General features: G+C 38.3%; 1 protein-coding gene across 1 annotated transcript in view; it reads right to left on the bottom strand.

Annotated features, from left to right (window-relative positions):
* The window catches only part of RAPGEF4 (Rap guanine nucleotide exchange factor 4), a 151,679-nt gene that overhangs the window by 36,276 nt on the left and 91,674 nt on the right, over window positions 1–23,729 (bottom strand). Inside the window, exons 7-15 of the mRNA XM_062004607.1 lie at window positions 17,547–17,600; window positions 17,143–17,249; window positions 15,106–15,227; window positions 13,688–13,871; window positions 7,419–7,503; window positions 3,758–3,818; window positions 2,883–2,959; window positions 1,616–1,762; window positions 911–1,026 (exon numbers count right to left, since the gene is read on the bottom strand). Of these exons, the coding sequence (XP_061860591.1) occupies window positions 911–1,026; window positions 1,616–1,762; window positions 2,883–2,959; window positions 3,758–3,818; window positions 7,419–7,503; window positions 13,688–13,871; window positions 15,106–15,227; window positions 17,143–17,249; window positions 17,547–17,600 (953 nt within the window). The remainder of the gene's footprint in view (window positions 1–910; window positions 1,027–1,615; window positions 1,763–2,882; window positions 2,960–3,757; window positions 3,819–7,418; window positions 7,504–13,687; window positions 13,872–15,105; window positions 15,228–17,142; window positions 17,250–17,546; window positions 17,601–23,729) is intronic.

The following is a 23,729-nucleotide window of genomic DNA, read 5'->3' as shown; positions in this document are numbered from 1 at the left end:
TGAAATGGCAATTTCTTAAACATGTGAAACGTATATAAAATATAAGGATTGGTTTATTCAGCCCTTCATGGATCTTTACAAATCTTTGCATTCAGTTATGCAGATAAAATAGCTACATGAAATACCAGATCAGATAAAACCTGTACCCAAAATATCGCCTGGTAAATTATCTCTTTCTTTGAGAAGAGGTAAGGTCCAGGGTAAAGGGTTCAAAACCTGTTGGTGCCTATTTTGATGGAGTTGTTTGAGCGTTTCTGAAGAAAATTGTGCATCCATTTGCAAATAACACATTTACAAAGCCTTTAGGGGTTTTACCAACATTTGGAATGATAATAGCCTCACTCTACTCTTATCACAGTAGTATCCAAACAGAATTGTACTTTTTCCCTTTCAGTAAAGAAGCAAAGAAAATATAATGAACATTGTTATTACCGTGCAAACCTATTCTGCAAGATAAGCTGTGTGACTTTCATTGCATGGGATCTTAGTTTTGTATATAAATTGTACCTAGCAAACTCTTATTAGAATCCAGAGCTCAAAATCCAAACTGAAAATATCTGTACTTAACAATAAAACAATGTATTTTCCTCACGTCTTTTACACAGTAGCTCAGCTTAATAGGGTTTCAGCATTCTCCATGTGCAGTCTATTTAGAAGCTATTACATGAGATAAGTATTTACAGTGAGATCTTTAGAGAATTATTGTGTAAAGATATAGAACTGGTGTGCTGCTGGAAATGGATATGTTATCCAGCACGGGGCATGTGATAAGCTGATGATTAAAAAAAAGCAAACTTCCTATGCACTGCATTCTTCCACAGAAAGAGGGAATATGCTATTGTTTGGATAATAACACCATATGAAAAGGTTAATCATCATCTGACATTTGCACTATTGAACAAAAACATACTTGTGCTGAGGCTGTGAATTTCCTTGATTAGAAACTCTGTTTCCTGCTGGGATCTTCTCCAACACCAAGACATCTTGGTCATGTTCTTTGAGTCTTACTGTATTTGCTTCTACATCCTGCAAGACAAGTTACTTAATAAAGTAATTACAACTGATTTAGCTGATTAGTTACTCTGAAAAAGCGAATGACCTTCAAACACAAAAGACTCTGGAGTTGGTTCTTTTCCCTTGTATTTAACTATCTTTATTCTGCTTTTCTCACAGGCAGAAACAAGAGGGAAGCACTGGCACTGTGGAAAGAGGCAGAGAAGAGGCTTACTTAATTTGCCACTTGATTGTGCCTTGAATCTGTTGAGTTTAAGGTACCTGACACTGACCTATCTGGGAGAAAATGGGTGACCTTGTTTTATTCAGTATTTGGATGGAAGGTCACCCAGAAATCCTGAACAGCGTAAAGAATAATGAAGCACTTGGTCTAATTCTAGACCATAGAAATGTGAGAGACATGATTGCACTTTCATAGTTGAACTAGGAACACAAAAAGAGGAAGGATGATTAGCATACTCTTTGCTTGATACTCTAGATTGTCACATCTCTGTTCTGCAATTAGAGATACTTCAAATTAGGTTGCCAATATCAACATAACCAAAGAAATAAGACAAACTAAAAAAAATTGCATGCCGTCATGATGGCCCTTCCCACTTACCCTGAGGATCCTGTTGAAGTCCTCCTTGTCTACTCTCAAGAAGTGGCAGTTGTCTTCACGCAGAACAATGGATGCTGCTCTGGGAGCATCATTTACAAGCGCTAACTTGCCAAAATCATCTCCTTCATGTAGAGTACATACCACACCCTGCACATAGCAAAACATTTACATGCAGATACCCATCATTACTCTGTATCCTATTGAAAGTCCTTGTACAAACACTGGACTTCACAATCAAATACCAAAACAAATCTATTTGGCAGGAAATCAACAGCCAAAATAATGAGTAGGAAACAATACTTGATAGCTGGTTATTACTATTACTAAAGAAAGGCAAGAATAGAAAAGAATTGTCTTTTCTCTGAAATTACATTCAGCTTGAAGGACTCTTCTAGTCATGCTGAAGACAGAAAGTTATTGAGTTGTTTGTTTTTCATTTACAGAGGCCCTAAAAAATAAGATCGAGTTTGCAGAAATAAGATGTAACACCACATCCTCAGCTGGTGTAAATGAGCAATGCTCCAATTACTCCAATTTATAGTAACAGAGGATGTAGCCCCCATAATGATGTAAAAAATGTAGCTAAATATGGGTTACTTAGAGACAGACTTAGCACCAGGGCCTCTATGACTAGATTCTGGTGAAATGCTTGATGTTCAGGATGGAGGATTCTCAATCACTGAATGAGAAATCGATAGAGAAGTAGGAATTTTTAAAGTATTTCTAAAGGGATTTCTATGTAGGAAAGTCCTGGGTTTTAACTTGAAAAATCTCTCTCAGAAATAGGGATTTAATAGAGAAGCTTTTCAGTTTATAACTTAATTAAAATGAAGAGATAGCATAAACTTGAGAGGGATTTATTTAACCTGAGAACCACTAGTCACAAAACAGTATTACTCTCAGGCATGGGTAAGAAAAGTTAGTCATACAATTGCAAGAGAATATGGTGGTAAAGGGACTGAGCACACCCTCCTCCACAATAAGACTGAAGTCTGACAATTCACTAAATTCCAGCAAATGCCTTTGTCCCCAGAAATACTGAGGTAACTCTGCTGAAATATTATTTTCAGAAAGTATGGAATATATCCTGAAATTATACAGCAATCAACTGGAAGTATAACCAGTGAAACCACTGGATCATTTCTTAATAAAATCACATTCAATATGACAAAGAAACTTTTCTCTAAATTAAACTGTATTCCTTCAAAGTTTATTCTTACAATTTCAGTAATAAGAATCTTATAAAAAGGCTTTTGAGAAAAAATACCTTGCCATAAATGACTACGTTTACTGATCCCTTTAGGATAATGTACCAAGAAGTACCTTCTTCTCCCTGATTAAATACTATAAGAGAGAGAAAGAAAAGATTTTACGGTGAGAATATAGTTATCCAAAATATAAATGGGCCAGATTGTGCCCTCAATGAAATTCAAGGTATCTCTACTGCAGTCATATCAATGTCTACCTTGAAAGAGGGCATACCATAATTTTAAAAGCAATTGCCTTCAGATTTTAGGAAAAAATTCAATCACAGACAAGTAGCAGTTATTTTATTACACTGATGTGAAACTTGCTTTGATTTTTCCATGACAATTAAAACAACTACTTTATTGATAAATGTCAGGTTATCAGCTACAAATCAGCACACAAATTTGGATCCTACCAGTAGAACCATGTTCTAGCCCAATTTTATATGGCTGTGAATTTGACATTCATTTGCTAAAACCTCCCAGTTTGATTAATGTCAAGAGGTCTGATTAATCTTGCTGTTTAAATTCTTTATTTTGTGCAAATAGATTTTTTAAATACGAGGATAATATAAAAATACATTTTAAATAGAGAGTGGCCCAACCCAAAATTCAGATAAAAACACACTCAAATAGTAGGCAATACATACATCCAACCAAGAACAGAGAATTAATTTTGGTACTGTCCCCACAATTGGCAACAGACTAAGTCAACATTTATCACCCCAGGTTTTAAGCACCCCAAGTTTGAAAAGTGCCTCCAAAGTTTTCTCTTGTAATTTAGACATTAAGAATTTAAATGTCCATGCCACATCTCTTGTAATTTAGACATTAAGAATTTAAATGTCCATGCCACAGATAAGAAAGAAGATCTGACAGGACTCCATTTACTTACAGACCGTTCCTGCTTTGGGATGTGACTCAAAAATGAGGACACCTGCTAATTCTCGCTTTACCTTAAAATAAAGAGAGAGAAATTACAGGTTTTATATGTATCTTATTCTTCATGGTGAAAAGAAGTCACATAATACACCCCAGTTGCCGGTCTCTTTCCTTCTGCATCCTTCAGCACTCATTCAGAGTCACACAGCCAGACAATGGTCTGCTTTGCTTGATGTCCCATTTCCTACTGATTGGCTTTACAGAACAAGAGCCTCTACATTTCCTGTCTCAAAACGGCTCAGACTAGGGCATCTTTAAGAGATAGGTCTCCACACCTTTCTTCATATGCACATGTCAAACCATGATTAACAATTAATGTGATGGAAAATTTCAAATGGTAAAAGCTAATGTATTACAGAAGCCAGCTAGCAATTGTCAGCTGCTCCATGGCACTCTGCGGTACGCCTGTTCTTCCCTGAGAAATCAGTGCCCTTCCCCTTACTGACGTAAGCCTGGCCACTTCTGCTGTGTTGAGCTGTGAAGCACGGCCATCTGGACCTGCTGAGGCTTCACTGCACCTGACAGCTTCCCAGTCAAAATGTCCAGCTCACTGCATCTTCCAAGAACCAGAGAATGTGACTCTGGCCCCGGTGTCAGCCTGCTCCTTGCTGGGTTTGTATTGCTCTGCTGAGATTAGCTCTTATGACTGACTGGGCAGCTACCCCTAGGGAGACACTGTTTTCAACTATTTTTTCTCACTGTGAACACCATGTCATTTTCACAAAATAGTAGCAGCACTGAGAACCTCATACTATACTGAGTTTTCCTGTGTGCTTTACGTCTTCCTTCATACAACCGCAAGTCTCCAAGGACTTGGGAGGCCAATTTTCAAGCAGTGAGATTCTTGTTCTCAGACAATGTCAGCTGGTGATAATCCATGTTTCAGAGGCAATACCATCTAAACCATGCCAAGTAAGTATAAAAAGCTGTCTCGCTTATATAGTCAGTAGTAGCATTTTCACGCCATTCTCGCAAATGTTTAAATTGAAAAAACTTTTAGTCCACAAACAAAAACTTGGAGAGGAACTCATACATTCTGGACACAATCCAGATGAGAATTTGGTGGCTGCATCTCCTAGGATAGGTGGACAAATTCAGGCTCTGATGTCTGAAATGCACCCACCAAACCTTTGCTTGGGCATCAAGTATAAATGTATTATGACTGCCATCTCCCCTAGAAATCTTTCCTGACAGCCAGTGCAAAGCACTTCCTTTTGCAGTCTGGAGAAGAAGAGGGATAGAGGTGTCTGGATATACTTTTTTAGTACACTGACCAGTGAATGCACCCACAGGCTTGTGATTTTGTAACAACTAGTTAAACTAGCTAAACTCTTTTATAACCTCTGCCTGAAGACAATGATGCCTTTGTAAGGACAGGAAATACAACTCCATTAGCACTGTTCTACACATTGTAGCGCTTTCATATCCATGTACATCTTCAGATGTCTTCTCAGTTGTTTCAGTCATTTGCTTCTGTAGTGAATGAATCCTCTTGATGATGGCAAAAATTTGATTTGTTTTTAACACTGCATCGTGTAGTAGTTTTTCATTCATACATTAACTTCACGAGCTTCTCTAGCAGGGATTAGTTCACCACCATGTGACTTTTATCCACTTTACTTCCTGCTGTTTGTAGCATTTCTAGAAAACTTATTACCTTATGAATTATGCCTTGCTTAAAATGAATAAACATTCCATTTGCTTTCAAGTTGTTTCTGGTTCATAGGAGCAATGTTGTCTGTTGCTCCTCTGAATATTTCCTCTAAGCTAGCCAGGATTTGTGGTTGCTTTACTTCATGCTGCACATCATAGGCTGTCATTTCCAAATTTTTACTAGAAACCGCACTTCTTCAAAACGCCAAATATTTATTGCCATTTGTATCATTTGCCATACTTGTTCTACATGCTACCTGCTGTGCATTCTGACCTCAAATCTGAATTTCTGAGCTCGAAATATATTTGTTTGGATTATTTGTTTGTTCTAAGTTATGTCTGTAGTACAAAGAGTGTTCTCTACTCCCTCTCAGTATCTGTCTGTCTTGGGTAGTTTCTCCTGTTTGATTTGAAAAGAGTAATTTCTAGCTCTTACAGAAGTCTTTCTTTAAATACTTTTTTCCTACATCCCAGGGATGCTTAAGGAATTTGGCTGTCTGCTTCCTCTTAGTTCAGACACCAAATCTGGATGCATATTCTCTTCGAAAAGCATTGCTCAGGTGTTATAATTTTGCATGGATTACTATCTTTCTATAATGTAGTTTCATAATTAGCTACATCTGTACAAGTTAACTGAGAATTATTGAAAATACCATGAGCTCCAGAAGAAGCTATTGTCAAACATAAATCTACTGTCTGGCTTTCTTTTTGTGAAAGCACCCACATCTTGCTGCTGCCAAGTTAAGTACTATTTAGCTTGTTTCAGTTGCCTACACAGTATGTCAACGATGGTGAGACACACTGTGTAGGCAAAAATGCCTCTTCCAGGCATTTTCTCCGTTTCATTTATTCTCTGTTCTCTGCACTGTTCCTGTCCACTCAGAGAGAATCTGTCTTATGAGGCTTCCCTTACTCAATGACCAAACTCCAAGCAGTCACTACTGCAAAGCACACCTTTCTGCGCTGTGTAATGTCCCCCTCTTAACTAGGTTCAAACCAAGACTTGCCATAGTACAGGACTCAGACATTTATTCTGCAAAATTCAGTGTCATCACAGTCTCAGATGTTAGCTTGGATGGTATGCATCTTAATTCAAACTCAGATATGGACCCAGGTGAAGGCACCTGTGCCCAATGAGTGAGGTAGGCTCTGTACAGAAACACATGAAGACAATTATCACAGAATCTTAAGGGTTGGAAGGGACCCCAAAAGATCATCTAGTCCAACCCCCCTGCCAGAGCAGGACCACCTAGAGTAAGTCACACAGGGCCAGTGCTTCATCACCCTCACAGTAAAGAAGTTTTTCCTTATGTTTCTTTGGAACCTCTTCTGTTCCAGCTTGTACCTGTTGCCCCTTGTCCTGTCATTGGCCATCACTGAGAAGAGCCTGGCTCCATCCTCCTCACACTCATCCTTTACATATTTGTAAACATTAATGAGATCACACCTCATTAATGAGATCACATTCCCCTCCAAGCTAAAGAGCCCCAGCTCCCTCAGCCTTTTATCAGAAGGGAGATGCTCCACTCCCTGCATCATCTTGGTGGCCCTGCACTGAACTCTCTCTAGCACCTCTCCAACCTTCTTGAACTGTGGAGCCCAGAACTGGACACAATATTCCAGCTGAGGCTTCACCAGGGCAGAGTAGAGGGGGAGGGGAATTTCCCTCGACCTGATGGCCACACTCTTCTCCATGCATCCCAGGATGCCATTGGCCTTCTTGGCCATGAGGGCACATTGCTGGCTCACAGTCATCCTGCTGTCCACCATGATCCCCAGTATCTGATATTCAAAAGACAACCTACATCTGCACATTGCTTGGGTGGTCCTCAGAGATGGAAATAACTTCATTGCATGGAAAGTATAGACAGAAGGGGCTATAGGTGCTCCAGTTCTAATAAAGCATTAGAAGCTGATATTCAAACTCTCTTTTGGTGATGTTACATTTTAAAAATACTTACTGTGGTAGAAAGATGAGATAAGGCTTTAATGTGAAGAAGTTCTTCATATATAAATTCTAAGTCATCTACAGTTCTCTGGCCAGGCCTACAGAGAGAGAAGATAAAAAGACAGTAAAATGCAATAAATGCCCCAAATATATGCTTTGGAGAAGTACGAATCAACATAAAACACTGTTATACTGTCTACTGAAGGGTCTATCCTCACTGAACACGGACTGAATGATGGTTCTGGCTGAAAGACTGAAACACGCAAAGGCTGGAAGCACTATCAAGCCACCTGAATGACACGGAGCAGCAGCCATGGCAACCACCTTAGAGGGATCTTGATTAGGCAGCTATTATGATGAAATCAAGTGTTTCTGCATGTAAAATGGTCAGATGAATCAGAAATGGTACATAAAGATCTGTTCCTTTCAAAAAGAGTCCCAAGTGTGGGAACTGCACTATTTTTTCACATGCAGCACTAATCCGTTGCAGCAAAAAGACAGTAGTCGTGCTTTGTAAAACAGTGCATGAGTTTCTGCTGAACAAGTTGGAAGAGGAAGCAGTGCAGCTTGGAGGATAGTAAATGACTGCTATAGAGTTAATGCTGAGTGCTGTTGTATAGCCACAAAAGTAAATAAGAACCCTTCAGCAGTTTCACCTTCTGTCACTGAAAAATATAAGACGCTGCCATTAATAGAAAAACATTCACTGATGAAACAATAATCTTCCTACAGCACAACAAGGAATGAGGCTGCCACTGTGACTGAAATACTTACATTTCTGTAGTCTACACACTGGAAAATTTTCTGATTGCTAAAAAAGGATGCAAATATTCTGAGGACTGGAGTGTGTCAGAAATGCTTTGGAGGATTTAAAAACAGTATCCATGAGAAGAAGTTGTAGGAAGTTGCAAGTAACTCCTAATCTTTTTCCCCGCTCACAAGATGCTCTTGAGTTAAAGTGTCTAATCCAACTTTATTTTCTAAAAGGACAAATTCTCCTGTGATATAATTTCAGACAGAGTTACATACACAAACATAGATAAAACCTCTTAAAGCAGTACCCCAAGTTATTTTTATAGGGCTAAGTCCTTTCAAACAATATGTTTTAGATGTGAAAAGCAGAACATAAGTAATTAAATCAATAGGCCAAGAACAGAATAATGAAGTAGTCTAGTCATAAAAAGGGATAGAGGATAAATTTAAGATGGGATGAAATGGGATACAGGAATTCCAGTCTAGAAGGCAGGAGTTTCAAAGAAGGTTTACACAAGAACAGGTTACTGTGGATTTCCAAATCTCACTATCTGAAATGTTTGGTGTCAAAATAATTAAAAGGACAGTTGAATCTTTGGACAGTCCTAAAAGAAATCTCACAATGACTGTTTCTGATCGACGTTTTCCTCCTAAAATGTCAACATTACAGAAGATTTTAGCATCTAGAGGATCAGGAAAGTCATAGAAATAAATATAGTGCTCCACAGGTTTTCTTTCTAGTTAATCATCTTGTGGTTCAACAGTCTGTCTAAATCACATGTCAGCAGAGGGAGCACTCAGCAATTATGTCACTCTAGAGTTATATTGCATCTTTTTGCAAAAGAAGTTTGATAGAGAGTTCTTCTGAATGATGTACTGCAGAAGTTATAGAAAACAAGGACAACTGACATGCCTGCTAAGCAAGCTGTACTTTTCATCTGTTCTTCACTTGCCAATGACATGCATTTATTACACCCAGATTAAAGACCAATTTAGACAAAAAACATTTTGGATGAAATGATTCTTTTCGCATAGAGAATGGACTAAACTGTTAAGAGAGAAAGAGAAACTGCCTTAGTACTGCTGTGCCCTCTAGTGACTCAAAATACACTTCACTATTTCTATCTATATCTGACTTGAAATTATAAGGCTGCCACTCCTAGTGATTTATGTGGGGCCATTGCAGCTGGATTAAGTACACATTAAAGCTAACCCAATTCTAGCTACCTTTCACTGGAGATTTAAGAAATATAAGGTAAAGACTTTAACAAATAATGCTTCTCATAGGAAGTAACAACTCTAATTTTATTACATGCTTGCAAAAGCAGAATGTCTTGGAAAACAGAAAAGGTAGTGTAACAAAATTAACAAATCTCTACATGGAATTCATATATAAAGGGCTGATGTCTTCCTACATCACATCTCTATCAAGATAAAAGGGTCCAGTCTTCTTTCAATGTGTCCATTTGCCTCCTCTGTTAGCACATTGGAAGGACTGACAATCTATAGTGGATGTACACAGTCTTTACTTCTGATCCTGCAGATGTCACGTGGAGAGATATTAGGCATCACTGCTTCTGTAAAACCTATGTGGTGACCCACTGATGTTGATTTGTAGGATCCTGCTGTGTAAAGACCTAGTTTCTGCAGGGGACACATTCTAACAGCAATAGCTGGTTATAGACAGGATAATAAATGGAATAGGTAGAGAACAAGGCTACACATTAATGGACGGGAGAACTCGGGTGATATTAAGTGATCAATAAAAACTGTTCAGTGTTTGGAGAATTTATCAAGGTCAGAGACACTGAGCTTCTCTATGACTAGAATGTTGACAATAACATAGTACTTTGCCATTGATAAACCATGTACGTACAAGCAATATAATTGATTATTTCTATAACGCAGCTAACCAGAAAATTTTCAGATAATAAGAACAAGGGAAAAGATCAGAGACTCCATAACATTGTGACTATATGTCAAATAAACATCTATTTCCAGAGTACAAATTTTATCTGCAAGTATCATGAAGAATATATAGGAGACATAAATACTTTTACCCAGTACCTGTGCCTGAGCATGAAAGTGAATGCAGGTCTACTCACGGAAGCTAATTACATAATCTTTGTATTTGAATCAGTGCTTCTTGATTCATTCCATAAACACCAGTTACCACATAAAATATTCATAAACATCAGTAAAACAAAAAGATAATCTGTATTTGCTGTCCCACAAATAACACTTGGTTTGTTAAATGTTGGTGGCAGGAAACTCCACCAGAGACTACGAAACTGAACACACTCGTCGTGGAGAAATCCACTACCAGTAACAGCTGGGTGGAATAGCGAAATAAAAAAAATTAAGAACAAGAGAATAAATGTATCTTGCTTAGTTTTCACATGATCTTCAAGAACCTATAGATTCTTAGCAGTAACTGTTATTTTATTATGGGGTGTTTTTTTGACATTTACTATGTTTAGATTTGGTTGTATTTCCACTCCCTAGCACGGCATTAATCTTACTTCTGCAAGTGACACTAGAATTTTATTCCAGTCAAATGTTAATTCCAGTTAATGTGATCAGTAATCAAAGACTGTTTCTACTGAGACTGAGTGAAGTTACCAAGAATATGTAACATAAATTTATTGCTTCAGTCATACTGTTAGTTTACTGTAGCCTAGAGTATTAAAAGATAATATAATCCATAACATCATCTGACTTAAATACTGTTGTCTAACAATTATAATTCTCCCTTTAAAGACTCCTGTTATTATTGTGTTTAGCATTGTATTATAGTATCCTATTTAATTAGAGTTTACCATCAATTTAGGTATATCCAAACACCATTAAAATAAAATAAAAATAAATAGAAAATGGAAGGATTGAAACATTTCTAAGAAAGAGCTGGTTTAATTCGACAATATTTTTTTCCAGGCTGTTGCTCAAGGTCTGCATCTGTGCTCCAGGCTTTATAAGGAGCAGAGAGCCATGTTTGCTACTTCACAAAAAGCTATTTTCACATTCAGTGTATGTGTTTCCAAAGGAAAAGAAAAAACCCACCCAATAGCAACAAAAGCCTGCCAAAAATTTCCCTTGGTTCTATTCTGTTTTTTAAACTATAGAACATTCTTTCACAGTTTGACAGTTAAAATGCTGCAGTTAATGTAATAAACAGAGAATTTTTTAAGTTGGCTGTCAAAACAAGTGACACTTTTTGCTAGAGATTTTCAGATTTTGAACAATAGAAAGTACCTTTCAAAAGCAACAGCTTCATTATACAATCAAATTCTCGAAGTAATCTTCTCATCAAAGAATATTGTCTTATTTCTTTCAGGGTAATTATCTGAGTTCTGCAACCTCTCCAGAAATGGTGACTATTATAAATCGCAGCTGTGTTGGTGTGAGAATTTTGTGTCCTGCTCAGGTCAGTTAAAGCCAGTGTCCCTGAAGCCCTGAAAATTCCTTGAACTTTTGGCAGCTGTAATAGTGTCTAGTCAAAACTAGCAGGACACTGAGGATTCATGCAGATTTTAACAGCTTGGATACAGCTCAGCCCAGGGTGGATTTTCAACTAATGAAATCATAACGTATGTAAACTGACTACTAGAACAGCAGTTAATATGGTGCCTGGCAGTACAAGCTTGCTTCCATGAGCTAAGGGCAGCAAAAAGAAGCACTTTGGGGGACAGGGATAGGGAAATATGTCAGATGGCTGTCAGTCTTGAGAAAACTTCTTTCCCTTGACTATATTTCATGAAAAGTCTCCTATGAATATTCTCTCAGGTGATGCTGTGCAAGTGACAACACAGAGGGGAGAGCAGTACTTTCCACAGCATCATTTCAGCCTTTCCGCTCTCTGCAAGAACTGTGAATGACAATCAACATTGATCATGCCAGGGTAAACTTACACTGGCTGCTCTGAAAGTCAAGATGGAAAGCAAATGTAGTAGCCAGACAAAAACCATAACCTAAGGATGCAATTCTCCAGGAGTCAACCCGCTCAGTCAGCCTGAGGCAAAGGAGACAGTGCAAAGGTGCAGGGTCACAGCACAACCATAGCACTGTTCCTAAAGACTGTCATTTACTCATGACTACGTGAAACCTTCTTTCACTCCCCAGTGGAGAATGCACAGGATATCTCTGTAAGAAGAAAACATCTCACTTTCCTGATGCTGTAAGAGTTTACAGAAGCACCACACTCCCAATCAGGTTTGTCTATGTATTTTGTGTGACAGGGAGTGACTGCTCCTCTGGTTGTATTTTACTAGACCTCTTAACACACAGAGGAAGATAATTTTTTATTTAAAAATGATTGCTGTATAGCAGTGTTGCCTACTTTTATGAGCACAAGTATCTGACGGCACTCTTTGAAATTCAATGTCTTTGGCAAGTTTTTGGAAAAGCGCTGTCTAAATGAGCTTACAATCTACACAATCCAGGGACGAGAACGCAGTGGAGAAAGGATACAGTTGGAAACAGGACAGGAGTAAGGACTTGTGTTAAGAGGACTCAAAACATCTGTAGTATAAAAAAATGTTGTCACATCATAGACAGGAGCCAATCCTATCCCACAGAAAAGACAAAATTTGCCTCAAAGGAGCAGGATCCAGCTTTGTGTACTTACCTTTCTTGAACTGGCCCTTAAAAGTAAATCTTCAGTGAAGATGACCTTAAGTAATTAGTTTTTCTCAGTCTGCTTAATTAGCAGTACAGTATATCTTCAGTGGCCCCTAAATACAACCTGCATAATGAAGAGGTTGCCTTCAATGGTGGTATAAACAGAGTTTATACTGTTTGCTTTGAAGTGACTATAAAGCTGCCTGTAAAAACGGCCCTTAGCACAGTTTTCAGTAAGAGAAGAAAGCATTGCTGAAAGGATGGTTTGCCAATGAATGAGAGGACATGATCTGATAGCTATTAAAAGGTTAGGCAGACATCCTCTGTGGCCTAGGTACAGAAAGTATTTCATTATTTTAATGTATTTATTTTATAACAATAAGAATGGATAAATAAACTCACAGAGCCATATTTTTCACAATTTGCTAGCAAACTGTAACAGGCCAAGTCCAGCTTATCTTAATTCAAAAAAGTTCTACCAAGGATGAACCTAATTAGTGGCTGCCATTGACAACTGTAGTTGAAAGGTACCTGCTGTGCTGCCACTGTACCACTCACTCACATTAACTGAAAGCAGCATAGTTAATTGAATGGTGTGTCTACACAGAAAGGGTTAATGGAGAGTGACTCTTCTGTTACCACAACGTACTTTTGGAGAGACTCAGAATCAAAAGAAAAACTCATAGTGCATCATTTTCCTCAAGTTGAGTATGGCATCATTCTTCTCAACACACAGTTCAACTTACAAGCATTGATAAGGACTGGAAATGACTTAATATGGACTCAAAACTTTAGAGGTTGAACAAACTGGCACTGAAGTGAAATAACCGGCCAAAGGATGCCTGATAATAAATGTAGTTTTCTCATTTCCACATCACAAAGAAGGCCCATGTATAACATTAATCTGCTTACGGTTTTCTGAGTATCATCCTCATGTGAGCATCTGGCCCAATCTGAGATAGAAGCAGCATAGTGTCCTGTAGCTCCTCATCACACTCCTTTTTCTCTTCCTCTGTTGGCAAAGGGGCATCTTCCCGCTCGTCATCCAAAAATCGATAAAATAAGTATTTGTCTTGAAAGTGGTGTTCCTGATCCACTGAAAACAGCATAACATATGAAACATTAAGCTCTCCTCATTAAAGTAATCTTGTAGCAATCTGTGTAGCATCATCTATGTGACAGATACATTAAAGTAGGGAAAGAAAGCTGCAGAGAAACTGTAAGAGTATGAAATATCTTTATTTCTCACATACGTCCAAATTATGAAGCTTTTCAATTGTGTACTAAAAATGCTTTCCAAAAGGCTTCTTTATATGTGTGCTGTGAGTGTGTATACATACATACATGTGAATACACACGTGTGTGGGTTTCTTTCTTATTAGATCTGGTTTTGTTCTTATTGTTTCACATCATTTAAACAAACAATTCCCACTGTAGGAATGGTTATATTGTGAATTTCTAAGAGGTGTGCTCTAGCATGAACATCTAGCCCTACATGTTTCAGACAGGGCTAAAAGGTAACAAAAGCATCTAAACTCTTTCTGATGTACCAGAAATTCACATCATCAAAATATAATCCCAAGAGCAAGTTCATGGGCCTGTGTCCTGGTGGAAGATACTATTTAGCAGGTATTAAAATTGGAGCCCCTAGGGTAAGGAAGCAGTGGAAATAATTTGTCTTCTCAGTGTGGAAATTTCTCCCTGGGATATGGGAAACACAACAGAGGATAAATGAAAGTATACTGTAATAGAGCTGTTTTTTCTGAATAGAGTAAAACTGTACATGCAAAGCTTCAAATAAGAATGTTGCTTTAGAAAGCTACCCTTTTGAGGTCTATAATATCCAGTTACCAAGTAAATCCTGCCAAATAGAAGCTGAAAGTCAATAAAAAATATAGTCAGAAAACTAACACAAAATCTCAGATCTCTGCACTGGAATACTTGGACTGCTGAATGTGGGAACCACTCCAAAACCACTGAAAATCATTTCAAAGGTATGGGTCACAAATGTTCACACTCACTTCCAAATTCTGCAAATCTTCAATGATCAGTTTTGTCTATGTTAATGTATCTCTTGGTTTTGGCCTGAGTGCTATCAAGCTCTTGCAATAAAGGCACAAGCTAGTGTACTCCTAGGTATAATTAGAGTTATCATTATAAATTGTTCATTTACTTTTTAACATTCTAATAAGTTTAAAAGTTTGTTGATAGCTCAGCAACATTTCTGTTGGGTTCACGATCCCTTTCTTTTTCATGAAAGAGATCTACAGAGACACTGATGTCACACATTGCCCAAGTTTTAGTCAAGATGCTGATCTTCTTTATCTTACCATGGTTAAGAACACCTTCTTCCAGCAATACTTGCCACATGCCAACAGCCTGGGTTCGTGAATGTACACAAGGACTTTGCTGTGTCATCCAGTCAACTAGTTCTGTCCCCACACAGCATTGCCTGAAGGCCAAATAAATGGACAGAACTGAAAACAGAGCTAGCCAAAAGAGAGATCACACACAGTGTCTGCCAAGAACAGTGATATCTTAAACTCTGTATAACCTTTGTCAGATCTCCCTACAGAAAACACATGACCATCTATGCATATTATGCTTGAAATACTAGTGTAGGTGTTCAGTTTTCAGAGGATTGCCTCAACAGAACAAATGTCTTGAAAAAGGCAAAGTTCAGAGGCTCAGAGTGAAGCTGTGCCATCTGGTAGAAACTCTGTTGAACCAGTGCAACAACCTCCAACCCAAATTTCAAAGGAAACCTTCTATGTATACCATGGGATAGCAAAAGCCTCACACTTTTCAGAATCCTGCATGAAAACAATCATCTAACTCTGTAAAAGTTTTGCCGGTGAGAACGGTCCCCCAAAGGAAGAAAGAGTGTTGTGAGGGTGCTCCTCCATTTGTAACCAAACTCTGGCCACACTGTATTTGGGGACATTGCTTTGTAGGTCTACAGTGCTTCCAAGGCTCTCTCATGCTAGATGCTGTTTACCTCCCTGCTCCTGACTGACCCACTGGCAGACAACAGTAGGCCTCAAGTTCTGGAGAAAATCCAAAGAGGAGGAAAAAACCAAAATGCCATATGGTCACTAAGTGAAATTATTTTTCATAACACTCCCAAGCTCAGCAGAACAGAAGCAAATAAGCAATGTGATCAAAAACTTACATATCTATAACTGATCACACGCAGAACAAAGAGGAAGCCGGCCAGTCCAAGACAGGCTCTTGTGGCTCCACACTTCATTCATCACTTTTAGAAACCAAGAAAATATATAATACTGACATGGCTAAAACTTTGCTTAAATAATGCTCTTCCAATTAAAATCTCATTTTGATGACAAATCTCTCCCTCATCTGGATCCAATCTAAATTTTGTCATTCTATATTTAAAAAACCCAAGGATACAAAAGTGAGAGTTTTTCCCAGTTATATATATGACAAAAAGGTGCATGTGTTTGGATCAGCACTGGTCTTCATTTATTATGCATGCTCTTATGTTCTTGTAGAACAATGAGCAATGCCATACTATGATATAGTCTCAGATCAACTCACAAGCTCCAAATGTTTTGCCTCATATTAAATACCTTTTGGAATGAAATACGGAAAATCAATGCACTTATCTCAAAAGTGGATCAGCAACATAATGATTTACTATTTAGAAAAAGACATACTCAGAGATTTTAAACTAATTTTTATTTAAATATACTCTGAATAATGCATCAGGCATTTGATGTATACATTAGACACTAAAACAAATCGATTGCTTCTTAAATCAGCAGTAGATACATCCTGATTCTCGGAAGTTAGTTTCCTATTCTGCAAGTGCCATTGTTATTCTACTTCAGCAAGACAGTGCTGCCACCAGCAGGAAGACAAGGAAGCCTGACAATACACTGGAAAAAAGAAAATTTAAATACAGCAGAAAATCTACAGAAGGAATGTTTCTCACCAGAGAATGCTTCTCATCAGAGCTCCACACTGAGCAACACTGCTGTAGCAATCAGTACGGTAATATAATATATTAACGAACTTTCCTATTATCTCTTACTGATATATAAAGAGAACAGAATCTACATTTTAACTTGATATTGCACAGAGTATTCCAGTTAACTATGCTATTAACTTTGGAAGAGTTTTTGTATGTGAATGCTCTGTTCACAACGATGGACTCAATTTCCAGTCAAATTACTTCAGAAAAGATTTACCAGGCCCATTAAAGACTGTATAACATCCAGGCTCAAATAGCATCACAGAATAATTTCACACCTTTTGAGACCTCCAAGTATGGTAAAGCATAAACCATAAATCAGAGGATGGCAGGCATAAAAATTCAAAGACTTCTATACAATCAGCTCACACACCTGTAAGTCTTCAGATGGTATTTACGATCTCTTATCATGTGAGGGGCTCGGGACAGAATTGTATTCCGCAAAATCTTTCCAGCTCTGAGGATCTTTTCCGAAGGAACCTTGGTGATCATGGAAAAGAAAAAAAGGGACCAAGACATACAGATTTTAAACTTTCCAGCATGTCTGCACTGTTTTTGCAAAACAAAACACAAGTTCTCTTTTCCCTAAATTAAAAGTCCTTGCACAAATGTTTACTTCTGCAGAGCAATGTCGTATACATTCAGGATTTTAAGTCTGACATACTTATTGCACCTAACAAAAAGCATCACTTCGGGCAATATGCATCGCACTTGGAAACAGGAGTTATTTCAGTTTGTCTAGGGACCTGGCTCTATAGCACACCTATGTCCTGTTACCTGTGTAATGGGTTTAGTAGGACGATGTGGGATGTGAGGTTCAATAAGAGGTGTCTGAAAAATAAAATGAAATAAAACACATTTTTAAAGATTAAGTGGTAAAACAAAATAATTGTTAAAACAAAAAACTGAACAAAGAAGTGTAAAAAGAAAGAATGACATGTATGTTCAAGTTCTGCCCATGGGACATGAGTAGAAAAAGCTTTCTGAACGCATCCTAAACACAAACTTTCTTAACGCTCAGCAAATTAAAACAGCAACGTGATACATGAAGATGAATAACAAATGCATGTTAAACTTCCTAAAGTACTACTGTAGCACGCAATTGCATACCAAATCTGAGGCTACATGGCATAGCCAGCTCATCCACTTGCTGCTCTTGACTCACAGTGGGCCAAGAGCACTCCACACACAGCTGCCTATGCCATTCAGTTCCCCACCACGGAAACTCTCTACTCCTTCAGCATCTTTTTCTTTTGACTTATCTTCTCCCTTAAAGCATAGCACAAGAAACAGGAACAAAGAAAAAGTTCTGCTCCCACTATTTGTCTTTTCTGAACTATCATCAGGCCTAGCTGGCAACCCTTTTAAAGCCACTCTCTGAAACGCAAGAGCACGCAGGTCACTCGCAGAGCCCTGGGTAAGGACTTTCACAAAGGGGCTGGGGAAGGAAAAAGAGTAAATCAGGTGACTTGGTTCCACAAAGGGAAGAATGAAAGGGAGGACTACCAGGGCTCTTCAAGACAGAAGCAGAGAACAGGATTAGGGAAACAGGAAAACAGGCACAGGTGAAAAGAGACAGGAAGCACATGACACAATACAGAGGAAAAAGGATAGCAGAGGGTTAAAGGACAGTAGACATGGAGATAAAGGAAAACACAACTGAACTTCATCAGCCACCTCAAAGTGATAGGAAGATGTTTTGCTTTCTTGGTACTGGTAGTTAACAGCATGGATCAAATTTACTTCTAGAGTGAAAAGTCAGGAGATATGACACAAGGACTGATTTTGGCTGTCTTCTGGGCATGCAGATTGGGCAGATCATACCGAGCACAGAGATCTCCCACAAGGGCAAGACTTTGTACCTTGGCCCACGCAGCCATGCCTCCCTTACACCTGTACAGGAAAGGCAGGACAATCAGGTCAGAAGGACAGTGAAACACTCTGTGTACTGCTGGGTTGTAAACTATCAGTTTTCTTAAGCTGGGCATGTGTTCATTAGCTCTCACAGGATTTTAACGATGTGACAAAGTCCTTGTAGTAATCAAATAGTTCTAGGAGTTGCAAAGGCACCAGGAGACTAGAGGTCTGCCAGGAAGGGGAAAATTGAAGGAAGCACATGACAAAAATCAATAAAGATAAGATAATCTCAACAGAAAGGCCTGTATATGGAAAACATTGCAAGCAGTGTTTTATTTCTATTTATACCCTACAAGAAGTCTCTGAAATGGTAAATCAGAGCACAATTCAATTTGATTTTTTTCATTAGTAAGTCAACAATTTTCCAAAAGAGTAATTTAATTTGGAAACACTTCTGTGTCACTAGAAGGGCGATAGATCATCCCTCAGTATTTCTTGGTTTCTGGAACTCTGTGAAGTATGCCTTAGACAGTCTAGATTTGCAGTTAAAACATGCTAAGGTTAGCAACAATCTTTTGAAAGATGCCTCTAATGGAAAAAAACCATTGAATAAAGGTTTCAAATAGGTATATAAATAAACAATGAAGTCAGAGATATCACTCTGAGTATTAATAATTTTTGCTTCCATTTTCTTTTAAAAAGATATCAAATCCTCATCAAGTTCAGTGAGACAAGGAAAATTTATACTTAAATGGTTGGCTAGATTGGCACTGACGTAATTATTAAATTTATTATTAAATCCTACATAATTAAAATATTATTTCTTTTAAATTAATAAAGCACAATATATTCAATCTAACTTCTAGATTTTAATTCTAGTTAGGAATATGCTTCAAAGGAGAGTTAAGACAAAAAACCATGAGACTTCTACAGCAATAGACTAGTGAAAATGAATGCATATTTTGGTTTTTAGTTTCTACTAAGCTCCAACAAAAATGCATAAAACGTGAATAAAATGAATATGGATGAAGTTCGGCCAACAAATCTCCTATCCTAATCAAAACAGAATAAAAGAGACAATTTAGAAGAAATCTGATTCAACTGAAAAGTACAGAAAAAAATAAAAAGGGGAAAGATAAGGTACAGCATAAGAATCTGCAGAAAGCAGCAGGAAGGCTTGTTCACCTACATTTGATCCTGACCAATACAGAAGGATCAGCTGTGAAGACAGAAGGTAACTTAGGTGAAGGTGATCATGAAATGATCCAGTGTCATTACTTTACAGAAGGAGGTAAGAACATAAAAGTAGAAACAATAGATAGGAAGAAAAATTTCCATAAAAACAGAATACTGATAGCTCAATTCCTGGAGCAGGTCATGTGGGAGCAAGTGCAAGGTAAAAGGAGTTAAAGATAGATGGTTGTTACTTAGAGAAACAATACTAACCACACATACAATATATACTAGCACAGAGCTACAAGGTGTAGTAAAGCTTTGGCTGGAAGAAAGAGAATTTTGCTGAAATATTAGAAGCAAAGGCATAGAAGGGAAACAGTAAGTGGCTCACAAATGGTAAGTATAAAAAATAAATTGAACAAGTAAGGACAGAATTAGAAAAGCAAAGGTATAAAATGAGACAGGTCTATCAAGAAATATCAAGAGGTACCAAAAACATTCCACAGGTATGTTAGTAGTAAAACAATAAAAATAAGAAGTGTTGATCTATTTTTCAATAGAGGGAAATATATTAACAGATAAGTCAAGAAGGCCAGAAGTAGTTGATTTATTTTTTGCATCAGTGTTTGTTAGAAAGATTAGTGGCAGAGAGATGCCTAATATCCTAAGTAGTAGAGTGACAGAAGTAAAATTTCAGATGGAAAAACAAAAGAATGGATGAGAAAATATTATGTCAATTAACTATCTTCAGATTGGCTGGGTTTATAGAATTTCATGCAGGAAACTTGAAGAAACTTAAAGAGGGATACAGCTACCTCAGAACTGTCAGCAGCCACCTCTGACAACTCTTGGGGACTAAAGAAGGCAGCAGAAGACAGAAAGATAGGAAAAGGAGGAGCTGAACAATTATAGACATGTCAGTTTAACTTTTCTTCCTAGAAAAAGTTAACTTCTAAGTACCTAGGCAAGACAGGGAGATGAATCACATGTGATGTACATTAATCAAGAACAAATCACGCCACACTGACCTAATTTCTTTCCATGACCAGGTAGCAATCCTGATAGATTAGTGATGAAAACAGTAGATTTTCAACCCTTTAGTAAAACTGGCACTATTACACAACAAATTCTCTCTGCAAAGGGCAGATTAAATTCTCACAAAATAGGTACAAAGCCAGTTGGAAAAGCATATTTTGAAAACAATTACCAGTGAAGCAAAGTCAAATTGACAGTCATACCAGAGATCTATTCTGAGCAGCATTCTCAAGAATATATCGTATCTGATAGTATTAAATATTAACACAGGATGAAGTAGAATGTACACCGATTGATTCTGCAGGAGACCTCAGGGCAGGAGGGATTGCATTTACATTGGAGAGTAAGTTTACAATTTGACACAGTTCTGACATTGGTCTAAAAAATAAGATACTGTTACACAACACACAGTGCTGACTACTTTCTGAAGCAGGCAGAATCAGATATAAAAAGTCAAGGTAGGGAACAAATGTCTTAGTGCAATCCCACAGAAAAAGAAATCAGGTTTATAATAGATATCAAACAGAACTGCGTAAGCAATGCCATCCTTGTATGAAAGCAACAAATACTGTACTGGGATTTAGTAAATGATCAGATACATAATGCAGTTCTGCATTAAACAGTCTACATAAGACCTAAGCTAAAGCACTGTCTCGTTTGACCATTTTACTTCAAAAGCATCTAAACCAACTGGTAGAATTTAGAGGACTGCAACAAGAATAATCAAAAAGCACAACACAAATAACCAAAGTTGTTCAGCTAAGGAAAAGGCAAGTCATAGCAGAAACGTGATAAAAAAGGCTTCTGATTTAAAAGGCCTTTGGAAAGAAGTGACCTCGTCCCTCATGCAGAGATCACAAAACCACAGAATCACAGAATCTTAAGAGTTGGAAGGGACCTCGAAGGATCATATAGTCCAATCACCCTGCCAGAGCAGGACCACCTAGAGTATGTCACACAGGAACTCATCCAGGTGTCTGGAGAATGTCTCCAGAGAAGGAGATTCAACAACATACCTGGGCAGCCTGTTCCAGTGCCCCATCACCCTCACAGTGAAGAAATTCTTCCCTGTATTTCTTTGGAACCTCTTGTGTTCCAGCTTGTGCCTGTTACCCCTTGTCCTCTCATTTGACATCATTGAGAAGATCCTGGCTCCATCCTCCTGACACCCACCCTTTACATATTTGTAAACATTAATGAGGTCACCCCTCAGTCTCCTCAAAGCTAAAGAGCCACAACTCCCTCAGCCTTTCATCATAAGGGAGATGCTCCACTCCCTGCATCATCTTTGTGGCCGTGTGCTGAACTCTCTCCAGCAGCTCCCTGTCCTCCTTGAACTGAGCAGCTCAGAACTGGACACAATATTCCAGATGCAATCTCACAACAGGAAATAAAGAGTTTAAATTGCTCTAAGAAAGATTCAGGTTAGGCATTGGTGAAACTTTTCAAACACCAGGGAGGTGTGGTTCTTCCATCTTTGGAGGCTTCAGGGGATATGTAAAGTATTTGTCAGAAGTGGCACAGCTACAGTGGACTGTGCATGTGGCTCAGAGACCATAGAATCATAGAATGGTAGGATCATAGAATCATAGAAGGGACCTTTAGTCCATCTAGTCCAACCCCCCCGCAGAACCAGGTTCACCTAGATCAGGTTGCATAGGAACATGTCCAGGTGGGTCTTGAAGACCTTCAAGGAAGGAGACTCCACAACCCCTCTGGGCAGTCTGTGCCACTGCTCCATCATCCTCACAGTAAAACAGTTTTTTCTTATATTTAAGTGGAACTTTTTGTACTTCAGCTTCACCCCATTACCCCTTGTCCTGTTGCTAGCTACTATAGAAAAAAGGGATGAATTAGATGCTTTCCTGAAGCACCTTTTAGCTGCAGTGTGTGGCACTGTGCAGTTTTCATATTAGTTAAACCACAAGGTGGTACTTAAAGAGATCATGAGTAACAGAATCCCAGAGCAGCAAGCCCAGGCTCAAGGAAGCAAGGCAGCCACTCCTACTGAGGAACGTCATTACAGTTCAAAAGACATTCCCAGCAAAGAGTCCCCTCAAAGTTATAGTCTTTCACAGCTAGTGCAATGAACTCTGGATCTACTACCAAAGAGCTGAAATGCAACAAATGGAATCACAAGACTTGGACTGGGTTTGCTACAGAAAGGCAAGTCCTGTTCCAAAGGCAGTGAAATGCAATATCAGCTAGTTAATACAAGATTCAGTGTTCCAGTAACAACTTCCCATCGGAAAAAAAATGTAGTTCTTTAAGGGGTGATATCTTAGGATAATAGTCACAATTTGGCTAAAGTCCAAGAAATGCTTTGTAAGTCTGTACGATCTTGGATCTCCCGTTAAGGGCCACTTAGAAAGCATTTAGGAAAAAAAATAGTTGCTCTCTCTGTAAAACAGCAGAGTGAGACGAGTGTTTAGTTACCTTCTTAACACATTCTGGTATCTTTGAAGAATTAGCGTGACTAAAGTACACACAAGTTGCACCAAGCTGTATGACTGCAGTTACTTGATCACATTTTTCAGGACTTCTGAATAAGTTAAAAGTTATCATGTGAAGAGCTCAAATGCATAAGTCAATTAGAATAGTTCACAATTATTGTTAATAATAATAATGTTACCCATCTCCTGGCCACAGCAGTTACAAGTGTACCTGTTCTTAGCTTTCCTTCAGCATGAGATAAAGCAACATAGCAGTACCATCCTGAGCTTTGGATACTTCATACCCTTTTCCAACCAGTGCACACACAGACAGTCAGTCCCCTATGACCTGTTGATGACCCTGGTAGAGGAGAAGGTGCGTATGGGTCTGAGGAGAGATGGGAATGCTGCACATGTTGGCTGGAGGAAGCAGAAAATTATCATGAGAAACTGTCATAAG

Source organism: Colius striatus, chromosome 11, assembly GCF_028858725.1.
Source record: "Colius striatus isolate bColStr4 chromosome 11, bColStr4.1.hap1, whole genome shotgun sequence".
Taxonomy (NCBI): domain Eukaryota; kingdom Metazoa; phylum Chordata; class Aves; order Coliiformes; family Coliidae; genus Colius; species Colius striatus.
The sequence above is the reverse complement of the archived record's forward strand: the minus strand, read 5'-3'. Positions and strand labels throughout refer to the sequence as shown.